Source organism: Misgurnus anguillicaudatus, chromosome 17 (genome assembly GCF_027580225.2).
Source record: "Misgurnus anguillicaudatus chromosome 17, ASM2758022v2, whole genome shotgun sequence".
NCBI classification, from domain to species: Eukaryota; Metazoa; Chordata; class Actinopteri; order Cypriniformes; family Cobitidae; genus Misgurnus; species Misgurnus anguillicaudatus.
This window is the reverse complement of record NC_073353.2, coordinates 33,022,751-33,036,718: the sequence shown is the minus strand read 5'-3', so window position 1 is coordinate 33,036,718 and position 13,968 is coordinate 33,022,751. Positions and strand designations below refer to the sequence as shown.

At 39.5% G+C, this 13,968-nt stretch overlaps 1 protein-coding gene across 1 annotated transcript in view; it reads left to right on the top strand.

Moving 5' to 3' along the window:
• wdr75 (WD repeat domain 75) overlaps positions 1–13,968 on the top strand; it is a 53,954-nt gene that overhangs the window by 24,129 nt on the left and 15,857 nt on the right. Inside the window, exons 7-9 of the mRNA XM_073854638.1 lie at positions 13,382–13,498; positions 13,585–13,673; positions 13,761–13,919. Of these exons, the coding sequence (XP_073710739.1) occupies positions 13,382–13,498; positions 13,585–13,673; positions 13,761–13,919 (365 nt within the window). The remainder of the gene's footprint in view (positions 1–13,381; positions 13,499–13,584; positions 13,674–13,760; positions 13,920–13,968) is intronic.

Below are 13,968 nucleotides of genomic sequence, written 5' to 3'. Positions count from 1 at the left end.
TGGTATGGTTCATCAGCAACATGTTCTGGGAGGACTTGTAAACTTTTCGGCGCCCCCTAGTGGTCAAGAGATTTGAAGCTATATCTCTGCATCTCTTTATCGTATTTACACCAAATTTGGTGGGTGTCATCACAATCAAGACCTGATTCACAATTTATTGTTTGGTCAGTGCCCCCTAGTGGTCAAGTCATTAAAGGCTATATCTCTGTATTGCTTTATTGTATTTACACTAAATTTGGTATGTGTCATTACAGTCATGACCTGAGGCACCATCTATTGTTTTGGCAAAGCGCCACCTAGTGGTCTCAAGATACAAAAAAATTGCTATTTTTTTCATAAAACTAATGCAAACTTAGATCTTAAATCATGACAGTCATCACGTATGAATCATTTTTTGCCATGTTTGGCTTGACCCCGGTATCGCTGCTTGCAGCTATATTTATTATTATTATTCATCTTCTTGTTCTTCCGCCATTGAAGTCAATGGCAGCCCATAGAACCGTACGTAGGAAAGTTATGAAATTTGGCACACATGTAGAGGACAGTCTCAGAAGTTACTATAGCAACATTGGTGTGTCTGACTCAAACCCTCTAGCGCCACCAACAGTCCAAAAATCCACTTATGTTCATGCTCATAACTTTTGACCCGTGAGTCCTAGAAACTAAATTCTTGTTTCCTCTGAATCCTTTGCTCATGATGATTCAATTGCACACATTGATGTCATTTCTGTCATGCACATCTTTCCGCCATTTTGAATTTTCCTTAAAACCTACTTTTTCGAACTCCTCCTAGAGCGTTCGTCCGATTTGCATGTCCTTTGGTTTGTAGCATCTAGAGACACCCCAGACAAAAAGTTATCAAAAGCTTTTTGATAGACCAATGTGTTCTCGTATAAATTGACAACATATATGGCGGCGAGCACGCCAAAACGGACGTGAGGCTGTATCTTCGCAAAACATTATTGTATCGACACGAAACTTGGTATATGTCATTACAGTCATGACTTGAGGTTGCCTGCAACGTTTCGTCACAGCGCCACCTAGTGGTCACGAAATTCGAAAAATGCCTATTTTTGCTTATAACTACTTCACACTTGAGTCTAAAATCACGAAAGTGGTCTTGTTAGATTCCTTGAGGCATGCCGAGTCAAACGATACCAAACGGTTTTCGGTCGGCCATTTTGGGTGTCGGCCATTTTGAATTTTCTCATTAAGTTCAGTATTTCACAAACAGAATGGCGTATCGCTACGAAATTTGGCATGGTTCATCAGTGACATGTTCTGAGCGCACCTATAAATCTTTAGGACAGCGCCACCTAGTGGTCAGGATATGTAAATAAATTGTTTAAAATCTTTATATCATTTGATTAATTTGCCACTATGACATAAGACTTCACTCTATTGATTCCTTGGCTCATGCTGAGTCCGACTGTACCAAATATGTCTTAGTCAAACCTACTTCCTGTCGGCCATTTTGAATTATATTGAACACCTACTTTTTCGAACTCCTCCTAGAGCGCTCGTGTGATTGGCTTGATTTTTGGTATGCATCATCTAGAGACACTCCAGACAAAAAGTTATCAAAAGCTTTTCGGTAGACCTATCCGTTGTCGTATAACGCATCAAAGAATGCGAGGGCGAGCACGCCAAAATGCGTTTGAGCCTGTATCTTCGCAAAACTTTTGCGTATTAATATGAGACTTGGTATATGTCATAACAGTGATGACCTAAGGGTGCATGCAACATTTCGTCACACTGCCCCCTACTGGTCAGGAGATATAAAAAATGTCTATTTTTGCTTATAACTACTGCAAACTTGAATGTAAAATTATGAGACTGGTCTTGTTAGATTTCTTGAGGCATGCCGAGTCAAACGATACCAAATGGTTTTTGGTCGGCCATTTTGTGTGTAGGCCATTTTGAATTTTTTCTTTAAGTTCAAGTATTTCAGAAACGCAATTGCGTATTGTTATGAAACTTGGTATGGTTCATCAACAACATGTTCTGAGAGGGCTTGTAAACTTTTTGGTGCCCCCTAGTGGTCAAAAAGATTTGAGGCTATATCTCTGCATCTCTTCATCGTATTTACACCAAATTTGGTGGGTGTCATCACAATCAAGACCTGAGTCACAATTTATTGTTTGGTCAGTGCCCCCTAGTGGTCAAGTCATTTAAGGCTATATCTCCGTATTGCTTTATTGTATTTACACTAAATTTGGTATGTGTCATCACAGTCATGACCTGAGGCACCATCTATTGTTTCGGCAAAGCGCCACCTAGTGGTCTCAAGATACAAGAAAATTACTATTTTTTTCATAAAACTAATGCAAACTTAGATCTTAGATCATGACAGTCATCATTGTATTTACAGTAAATTTGGTATGTGTCATCACAATCAAGACCTGAGTCACAATTTATTTTTTGGTCAGTGCCCCCTAGTGGTCAAGTCATTTAAGGCTATATCTCTGCATCCCTTTATTGTATTTACACCAAATTTGGTGGGTGTCATCACAATCAAGACCTGAGTCACAATTTATTTTTTGGTCAGTGCCCCCTAGTGGTCAAGTCATTTAAGGCTATATCTCTGCATCTCTTTATTGTATTTACACAAAATTTGGTGGGTGTCATCACAATCAAGACCTGAGTCACAATTAATTTTTTGGTCAGTGCCCCCTAGTGGTCAAGTCATTTAAGGCTATATCTCCGTATCGCTTTATTGTATTTACACTAAATTTGGTATGTGTCATCACAGTCATGACCTGAGGCACCATCTATTCTTTCAGGCACAGTGCCACCTAGTGGTCTCAAGATACGAAAAAAATGTTTTTTTTTTTCATAAAACTAATGCAAACTTAGATCTTAAATCATGACAGTCATCACGTATGAATCATTTTTTGCCATGTTTGGCTTGACCCCGGTATCGCTGCTTGCAGCTATATTTATTATTAGTTATTCTTCTTCCGCCATTGCGGTCTATGGCAGCCCATAGAACCGTACGTAGGAAAGTTATGAAATTTGGCACACTGATAAAGGACACTCCAATGTGTCCCCACAGCAAATTTGGAGTCTCTATGTCTAACCCGCTAGCGCCACCAACAGTCCAAAGTTGCACTTATGTTTTTGTTTATAACTTCTGATTCGTAAGTCCTAGAAACGAAATTCTTGTTTCCTCTGATTCCTTGGCTCAAGACGATTCGATTGGACCCTATGATGTCATTTTCCGTCATGTAAATTTTCCCGCCATTTTGAATTAATCAAAAAACCTACTTTTTCGAACTCGTCCTAGAGCTTTTGTCCGATTGCCACGAAAATTGGTATGTATCATCTTGAGACACTCATGGCAAAAAGTTATCAAAAGAATTTCGATACATCAATCCGTTCTCGTAAACCGCCTTAACGAATTTTATGTAGAGCGCAAAAAAATTGATTTTAGGCTGTATTTTCGCCAAACTTAGGCCTATTGACATGACACTTGGTAATTGTGATGCCAGTCAGGAACTAAGGGTGCATGCAGAGTTTCGTCGCAGCGCCACCTAGTGGTCAGACTTATGCTTTACATGCCTATAACTTTGGCTCCGATCGACGTTTTTTCACGGGACTTATTTCTTTGGAGTTCTGAATAGTTGCCGAGTCCAAAGATACCAAATATGCCAGAATTCGCCTTACGGTTAACCCTGCACAGTAAAATAGCGCTTAAAAAACACGCGTGAATATCTCCGCGAGCGTTTTTCCGATCGACTCGAAAACACCATAGGAAGAAACTAACCTTACCTTCTGAACAAAAAGTTCTATTGGCGTTATATTAAAATTTTCATCAGAAATGGCCGAAAATTGCAAAAAACGAAAAATTACATTCAAATTTTGTGTTTTTTACATATAAATGGTTGTAACTTCGTAAAGAAAATATATTTTATCACCAGATTTGATACGCTGATGCATGAGCACATTCTGAGGCAACACAAAAAAAATTGTATGCTTGCACCACTAGATGGCCTTATAATTGAACAAAACCTTTGATAACAAGCCAGCCTTATGGTCATACAACTGTTTCTTAACTAAACTAAAGTGTATTGTCATAAAACTAGCTAGATGTAACACAATCATGACCTGATGTTGCATGCACAATTTTTTCATTGCGCCACCTACTGGTTTAGAGATAGAATATGGTATTTTTAAACTACTGCAACAACACAACTAAAACCATGAGTCATCATGGATTATTCCTTTCATGGCTTTGACTACAATCACTGGTGGTTGCCAATTCACTCCCTAGCAACCATTGAGAATACCTTATCAACCGTTTTTGCAAGAGCTATATCTCTGCATCAGAACATCGTAGAGACACGGGGATGGTCTCTTTTGACTAATGAAACTTGTTGTAACATGATGTGACCCATGTTTTGCCACTGAAAACACCACTCACATGTCCTTCAGTGCTCTAATGTTCCATTATTGTCAACAACAGAAGGACGATTGCAGTAGACAAGAACTTAGATTATTTTTGTTGATAACTTTTTTGTTTTTTCATCTAAAGTTATTAGGTTTACCTAGGTTCTTCAATCTGCTTATCCGATCTCAATTTTAAATCATTTTGTGCCCTTTTCGGCTTGACCCCGGCATTGCTGCTTGCAGCTATATTTATTAGGGGTCAAGCCCCGAAGGGGCGTAGAACCCTATTGTTATTGTTAGTTTTCTTATTATTATTATTATTATTATTATTATTATTGTTATTCTTGTTCCTCGTTCTTCCACCCAAAAGTCAATGGCAGCCCATAGAACCGTACATAGGAAAGTTATGAAATTTGGCACACATGTAGAGGACAGTCTCAGAAGTTACTATAGCAACATTGGTGTGTCTGACTCAAACCCTCTAGCGCCACCAACAGTCCAAATATGCACTTATGTTCATGCTCACAACTTCTGACCCGTGAGTCCTAGAAACTAAATTCTTGTTTCCTCTGAATCCTTGGCTCATGATGATTCAAATGCACACATTGATGTCATTTGTCTCATGCACATCTTTCCGCCATTTTGAATTTTTCGTAAAACCTACTTTTTCTAACTCCTCCTAGACCGTTTGTCTGATTTGCATGTCCTTTGGTATGTAGCATCTAGAGACACCCATGACAAAAAGTTATCAAAAGCTTTTTGATAGACCAATGCGTTCTCATATAAATTGACAACATATATGGCGGCGAGCACGCCAAAACGGACGTGAGGCCTTATCTTCGCAAAACTTTGTTGTATCGACACGAAACTTGGTATATGTCATAACAGTCATGACCTGAGGGTGCCTGCAACGTTTCGTCACAGCGCCACCTAGTGGTCACGAGATTCGAAAAATGCCTATTTTCGCTTATAACTACTTCAAACTTGAGTCTAAAATCATGAAGGTGGTCTTGTTAGATTCCTTGAGGCATGCCGAGTCAAACTATACCAAACGGTTTTCGGTCGGCCATTTTGGGTGTCGGCTATTTTGAATTTTCTCATTAAGTTCAATATTTCACAAACAGAATGGCGTATCGCTACGAAATTTGGCATGGTTCATCAGTGACATGTTCTGAGCGCACTTATAAATCTTTAGGACGGCGCCACCTAGGGGTCAGGATATGTAAAAACAATTTTTTAAATCTTTATATCATTTGATTAAATTGCCACTATGACATAAGACTTCACTCTATTGATTCCTTGGCTCATGCTGAGTCCGACTGTTCCAAATATGTCTGAGTCAAACCTACTTCCTGTCAGCCATTTTGAATTATATTGAACACCTACTTTTTCGAACTCCTCCTAGAGCGCTTGTGTGATTGGCTTGATTTTTGGTATGCACCATCTAGAGACACTCTAGACAAAAAGTTATCAAAAGATTTTCCGTAGACCTATCCGTTGTCGTATAACGCATCAAAGAATGCGAGGGCGAGCACGCCAAAATGTGTTTGAGCCTGTATCTTCGCAAAACTTTTGCGTATTAATATGAGACTTGGTATATGTCATAACAGTGATGACCTGAGGGTGCATGCAACATTTCATCACACTGCCCCCTACTGGTCACGAGATATAAAAAATGTCTATTTTTGTTTATAACTACTGCAAACTTGAATGTAAAATTATGAGACTGGTCTTGTTAGATTTCTTGAGGCATACCGAGTCAAACGATACCAAATGGTTTTTGGTCGGCCATTTTGTGTGTCGGCCATTTTGAATTTTTTCTTTAAGTTCAAGTATTTCAGAAACGCAATTGCGTATTGTTATGAAACTTGGTATGGTTCATCAGCAACATGTTCTGGGAGGACTTGTAAACTTTTTGGCACCCCCTAGTGGTCAAGAGATTTGAAGCTATATCTCTGCATCTCTTTATCGTATTTACACCAAATTTGGTGGGTGTCATCACAATCAAGGCCTGAGTTACAATTTATTGTTTGGTTAGTGCCCCCTAGTGGTCAAGTCATTTAAGGCGATATCTCCGTATCGGTTTATCGTATTTACACTAAATTTGGTATGTGTCATCACAGTCATGACCTGAGGCACCATCTATTGTTCCGGCACAGCGCCACCTAGTGGTCTCAAGATACGAAAAAATTGCTATTTTTTTCATAAAACTAATGCAAACTTAGATCTTAAATGATGACAGTCATCACGTATGAATAATTTTTCGCCATGTTTGGCTTGACCCCGGTATCGCTGCTTGCAGCTATATTCTTCTTCTTATTATTATTATTATTATTATTATGTTTCCTCTTCCGCCATTGAAGTCAATGGCAGCCCATAGAACCGTACGTAGGAAAGTTATGAAATTTGGCACACATGTAGAGGACAGTCTCAGAAGTTACTATAGCAACATTGGTGTGTCTGACTCAAACCCTCTAGCGCCACCAACAGTCCAAAAATCCACTTATGTTCATGCTCACAACTTCTGACCCGTGAGTCCTAGAAACTAAATTCTTGTTTCCTCTGAATCCTTGGCTCATGATGATTCAATTGCACATGTTGATGTCATTTGTGTCATGCACATCTTTCCACCATTTTGAATTTTCCGTAAAACCTACTTTTTCGAACTCCTCCTAGACCGTCCGTCCGATTTGCATGTACTTTGGTATGTAGCATCTAGAGACACCCCAGACAAAAAGTTATCAAAAGCTTTTTGATAGACCAATGCGTTCTCGTATAAATTGACAACATATATGGCGGCGAGCACGCCAAAACGGACGTGAGGCCGTATCTTCGCAAAACTTTATTGTATCGACACGAAACTTGGTATATGTCATTACAGTCATGACCTGAGGGTGCCTGCAACGTTTCGTCACAGCGCCACCTAGTGGTCACGAGATTCGAAAAATGCCTATTCTCGCTTATAACTACTTCAAACTTGAGCCTAAAATCACGAAGGTGGTCTTGTTAGATTCTTTGAGGCATGCCGAGTCAAACGATACCAAACGGTTTTCGGTCGGCCATTTTGGGTGTCGGCCATTTTGAATTTTCTCATTAAGTTCAGTATTTCACAAACAGAATGGTGTATCGCTACGAAATTTGGCATGGTTTATCAGTGACATGTTCTGAGCGCACCTATAAATCTTTAGGACAGCGCCACCTAGTGGTCAGGATATGTAAATAAATTGTTTAAAATCTTTATATCATTTGATTAAATTGCCACTATGACATAAGACTTCACTCTATTGATTCCTTGGCTCATGCTGAGTCCGACTGTACCAAATATGTCTGAGTCAAACCTACTTCCTGTCGGCCATTTTGAATTATATTGAACACCTACTTTTTCGAACTCCTCCTAGAGCGCTCGTGTGATTGGCTTGATTTTTGGTATGCATCATCTAGAGACACTCCAGACAAAAAGTTATCAAAAGCTTTTCGGTAGACCTATCCGTTGTCGTATAACGCATCAAAGAATGCGAGGGCGAGCACGCCAAAATGTGTTTGAGCCTGTATCTTCGCAAAACTTTTGCGTATTAATATGAGACTTGGTATATGTCATAACAGTGATGACCTGAGGGTGCATGCAACATTTCGTCACACTGCCCCCTACTGGTCAGGAGATATAAAAAATGTCTATTTTTGCTTATAACTACTGCAAACTTGAATGTAAAATTATGAGACTGGTCTTGTTAGATTTCTTGAGGCATGCCGAGTCAAACGATACCAAATGGTTTTTGGTCGGCCATTTTGTGTGTCGGCCATTTTGAATTTTTTCTTTAAGTTCAAGTATTTCAGAAACGCAATTGCGTATTGTTATGAAACTTGGTATGGTTCATCAGCAACATGTTCTGGGAGGACTTGTAAACTTTTCGGTGCCCCCTAGTGGTCAAGAGAGTTGAAGCTATATCTCTGCATCTCTTTATCGTATTTACACCAAATTTGGTGTGTGTCATCACAATCAAGGCCTGAGTTACAATTTATTGTTTGGTCAGTGCCCCCTAGTGGTCAAGTCATTTAAGGCTATATCTCCGCATCGGTTTATCGTATTTACACTTAATTTAGTATGTGTCATCACAGTCATGACCTGAGGCACCATCTATTGTTTCGGCACAGCGCCACCTAGTGGTCTCAAGATACGAAAAAAATTGCTTATTTTTTTCATAAAACTAATGCAAACTTAGATCTTAAATCATGACAGTCATCACGTATGAATCATTTTTTGCCATGTTTGGCTTGACCCCGGTATCGCTGCTTGCAGCTATATTTATTATTATTATTAGGGGTCAAGCCCCGAAGGGGCGTAGAACCCTATTGTTATTGTTAGTTTTCTTATTATTATTCTGCATCTTGTTCTTCCGCCATTGAAGTCAATGGCAGCCCATAGAACCGTACATAGGAAAGTTATGAAATTTGGCACACATGTAGAGGACAGTCTCAGAAGTTACTATAGCAACATTGGTGTGTCTGACTCAAACCCTCTAGCGCCACCAACAGTCCAAAAATCCACTTATGTTCATGCTCACAACTTCTGACCCGTGAGACCTAGAAACTAAATTCTTGTTTCCTCTGAATCCTTGGCTCATGATGATTCAATTGCACACATTGATGTCATTTGTGTCATGCACATCTTTCCGCCATTTTGAATTTTTCGTAAAACCTACTTTTTTGAACTCCTACTAGACCGTTTGTCCGATTTGCATGTCCTTTGGTATGTAGCATCTAGAGACACCCAAGACAAAAAGTTATCAAAAGCTTTTTGATAGACCAATGCGTTCTCATATAAATTGACAACATATATGGCGGCGAGCACGCCAAAACGGACGTGAGGCCGTATCTTGGCAAAACTTTTGTTTATCGACACGAAACTTGGTATATGTCATAACAGTCATGACCTGAGGGTGCCTGCAACGTTTCGTCACAGCGCCACCTAGTGGTCACGAGATTCGAAAAATGCCTATTTTCGCTTATAACTACTTCAAACTTGAGTCTAAAATCATGAAGGAGGTCTTGTTAAATTCCTTGAGGCATGCCGAGTCAAACGATACCAAACCGTTTTCGGTCGGCCATTTTGGGTGTCGGCCATTTTGAATTTTCTCATTAATTTCAGTATTTCACAAACCGAATGGCGTATCGCTACGAAATTTGGCATGGTTCATCGGTGACATGTTCTGAGCGCACCTATAAATCTTTAGGACGGCGCCACCTAGTGGTCAGGATATGTAAATAAATTGTTTTAAATCTTTATATCATTTGATTAAATTGCCACTATGACATAAGACTTCACTCTATTGATTCCTTGGCTCATGCTGAGTCCGACTGTACCAAATATGTCTGAGTCAAACCTACTTCCTGTCGGCCATTTTGAATTATATTGAACACCTACTTTTTCGAACTCCTCCTAGAGCGCTCGTGTGACTGGCTTGATTTTTGGTATGCATCGTCTAGAGACACTCTAGACCAAAAGTTATCAAAAGCTTTTCGGTAGACCTATCAGTTGTCGTATAACGCATCAAAGAATGCGAGGGCGAGCACGCCAATATGTGTTTGAGCCTGTATCTTCGCAAAACTTTTGTGTATTAATATGAGACTTGGTATATGTCATAACAGTGATGACCTGAGGGTGCATGCACCATTTCGTCACACTGCCCCCCTACTGGTCACGAGATATAAAAAATGTCTATTTTTGCTTATAACTACTGTAAACTTGAATGTAAAATTATGAGACTGGTCTTGTTAGATTTCTTGAGGCATGCCGAGTCAAACGATACCAAATGGTTTTTGGTCGGCCATTTTGTGTGTCTGCCATTTTGAATTTTTTCTTTAGGTTCAAGTATTTCAGAAACGCAATTGCTTATTGTTATGAAACTTGGTATGGTTCATCAGCAACATGTTCTGGGAGGACTTGTAAACTTTTCGGTGCCCCCTAGTGGTCAAGAGATTTGAAGCTATATCTCTGCATCTCTTTATCGTATTTACACCAAATTTGGTGGGTGTCATCACAATCAAGACCTGAATCACAATTTATTTTTTGGTCAGTGCCCTCTAGTGGTCAAGTCATTTAAGGCTATATCTCTGCATCTCTTTATTGTATTTACACCAAATTTGGTGGGTGTCATCACAATCAAGACCTGAGTCACAATTTATTGTTTGGTTAGTGCCCCCTAGTGGTCAAGTCATTTAAGGCTATATCTCTGTATTGCTTTATCATATTTACACTAAATTTGGTATGTGTCATCACAGTCATGACCTGAGGCACCATCTATTGTTTCGGCACCGCCCCACCTAGTGGTCTCAAGATACAAAAAATTGCTATTTTTTCATAAAACTAATGCAAACTTAGATCTTAAATCATGACAGTCATCACGTATGAATCATTTTTTGCCATGTTTGGCTTGACCCCGGTATCGCTGCTTGCAGCTATATTTATATATTATTCTTCTTCTTGTTCTTCCGCCATTGAAGTCAATGGCAGCCCATAGAACCGTACATAGGAAAGTTATGAAATTTGGCACACATGTAGAGGACGGTCTCAGAAGTTACTGTAGCAACATTGGTGTGTCTGACTCAAACCCTCTAGCGCCACCAACAGTCCAAAACTCCACTTATGTTCATGCTCAAAACTTCTGACCCGTGAGTCCTAGAAACTAAATTCTTGTTTCCTCTGAATCCTTGGCTCATGATGATTCAAATGCACACATTGATGTCATTTGTGTCATGCACATCTTTCCGCCATTTTGAATTTTTCGTAAAACCTACTTTTTCGAACTCCTCCTAGACCGTTTGTCCGATTTGCATGTCCTTTGGTATGTAGCATCTAGAGACACCCAAGACAAAAAGTTATCTAAAGCTTTTTGATAGACTATTGCGTTCTCATATAAATTGACAACATATATGGCGGCGAGCACGCCAAAACGGACGTGAGGCCTTATCTTCGCAAAACTTTATTGTATCGACACGAAAGTTGGTATATGTCATAACACTCATGACCTGAGGGTGCCTGCAACGTTTCGTCACAGCGCCACCTAGTGGTCACGAGATTCGAAAAATGCCTATTTTCGCTTATAACTACTTCAAACTTGAGTCTAAAATAATGAAGGTGGTCTTGTTAGATTCCTTGAGGCATGCCGAGTCAAACGATACCAAACGGTTTTCGGTCGGCCATTTTGGGTGTCGGCCATTTTACATTTTCTCATTAAGTTTAGTATTTCACAAACAGAATGGCGTATCGCTACGAAATTTGGCATGGTTCATCAGTGACATGTTCTGAGCGCACCTATAAATCTTTAGGACGGCGCCACCTAGTGGTCAGGATATGTAAAAAAAAAATTTAAATCTTTATATCATTTGATTAAATTGCCACTATGACATACAACTTCAGTCTATTGATCCCTTGGCTCATGCTGAGTCCGACTGTACCAAATATGTCTGAGTCAAACCTACTTCCTGTCGGCCATTTTGAATTATATTGAACACCTACTTTTTCTAACTCCTCCTACAGCGCTCGTGTGATTGGCTTGATTTTTGGTATGCATCATGTAGAGACACTCTAGACAAAAAGTTATCAAAAGATTTTCGGTAGACCTATCCGTTGTCGTATAACGCATCAAAGAATGCGAGGGCGAGCACGCCAAAATGTGTTTGTGCCTGTATCTTCAAAAAATTTTGCGTATTAATATGAGACTTGGTATATGTCATAACAGTGATGACTTGAGGGTGCATGCACCATTTCGTCACACTGCCCCCTACTGGTCACGAGATATAAAAATGTCTATTTTTGCTTATAACTACTGCAAATTTGAATGTAAAATTATGAGACAGGTCTTGTTAGATTTCGTGGGCATGGTGAGTCAAACGATACCAAATGGTTTTTGGTCGGCCATTTTGTGTGTCGGCCATTTTGAATTTTTCTTTAAGTTCAAGTATTTCAGAAACGCAATTGCGTATTGTTATGAAACTTGGTATGGTTCATCAGCAACATGTTCTAGGAGGACTTGTAAACTTTCCGGTGCCCCCTAGTGGTCAAGAGATTTGAAGCTATATCTCTGCATCTCTTTGTCGTATTTACACCAAATTTGGTGGGTGTCATCACAATCAAGACCTGAGTCACAATTTATTTTTTGGTCAGTGCCCCCTAGTGGTCAAGTCATTTAAGGCTATATCTCTGCATCTCTTTATTGTATTTACACCAAATTTGGTGGGTGTCATCACAGTAATGACCTGAGGCACCATCTATTGTTTCGGCACAGCGCCACCTAGTGGTCTCAAGATACGAAAAAATTCATAAAACTAATGCAAACTTAGATCTTAAATCATGACAGTCATCACGTATGAATCATTTTTTGCCATGTTTGGCTTGACCCCGGTATCGCTGCTTGCAGCTATATTACAATATATTAACTGGTCATGAATTCTGTGTAATTAAACCTAAAAAAACAAATAAGGCTACTAATCAAGCACTTACCCCTGGAGGCGTCCCCAAAGTGACGCAGCGGAGTTCCCTCAAAAGGGAACGGTAATGTATCTTAAAAGGTAACACGATGTAACCTTGCTCTCACTTGAAATATGTCCCCACATTTAGTCCTTGAATTTCAGGGTATTGCACCTGGAAAGTGCTTGAAAGGTCCTTGAATTTGAAGTTAACTAAGGTTTGGGAACCCTGTAGTAGTTGAACGCAAAGGTTTCTTCATACAAAATAAAAGTATGGATTACTTTATTTGTGTTACTATTATGATGAATTTTTGTGCAGTTTCCACATTTTGTGATCTATATAATTGCATAAAGGATGGATATTTTACTTTAAAAGAATTAAGTAAATAGTGAAAATCTGAATTTTTGGGCGAAATACTCCTTTAATATTGGGACGACATAAGGGTTGGGGGAATATAAGATTTTTCATTATTATAAATTCACTTGTAATTCATTTGTAAATTGACTTTTTTCTCTCTCCGTGTAGTTTTTCGCTAAAACTCACGGGTAAGCACGGGACCAAAAATACATTCACGTGCGTAGCCTGTCATCCCAAAGATGACTGTATCGCCACCGGTCACGAGGATGGCAAAATCCGCCTTTGGTGAGTGTTCCTCCAGCTTTCTTTCATGTGGAGGTCACATGATTTAAATAAATGAACACATACTGATCCCTTTTTCTCTTCCACAGGAGAAACTTCAATCAGAAGAAGAAATACACATGTACTACACTGCACTGGCATCACAATATTGTCAACACTTTGTGTTTTACCTCAGAAGGTAATAAAGACGACACAATGTCATTTGAAGTTTTCACCACTAGGGGTGTTTTTAATGCTGTATTAACATGTGTTACCGTGTGTGTAGGTACTAATCTGTTGAGTGGAGGCATCGAGTCAGTGCTTGTCCAGTGGCACTATGGGGCAAACAACACGAAACAGTTCCTGCCCCGTCTCGGAGGATCAATCTTACACATAACTGCATCATCTGATGGACAGTTTTACTGCACATCTCATTCAGACAACAGTACGTCCGCATTTTGGGAGGAGAATCTTTAAAAATAATGAATGTGTTG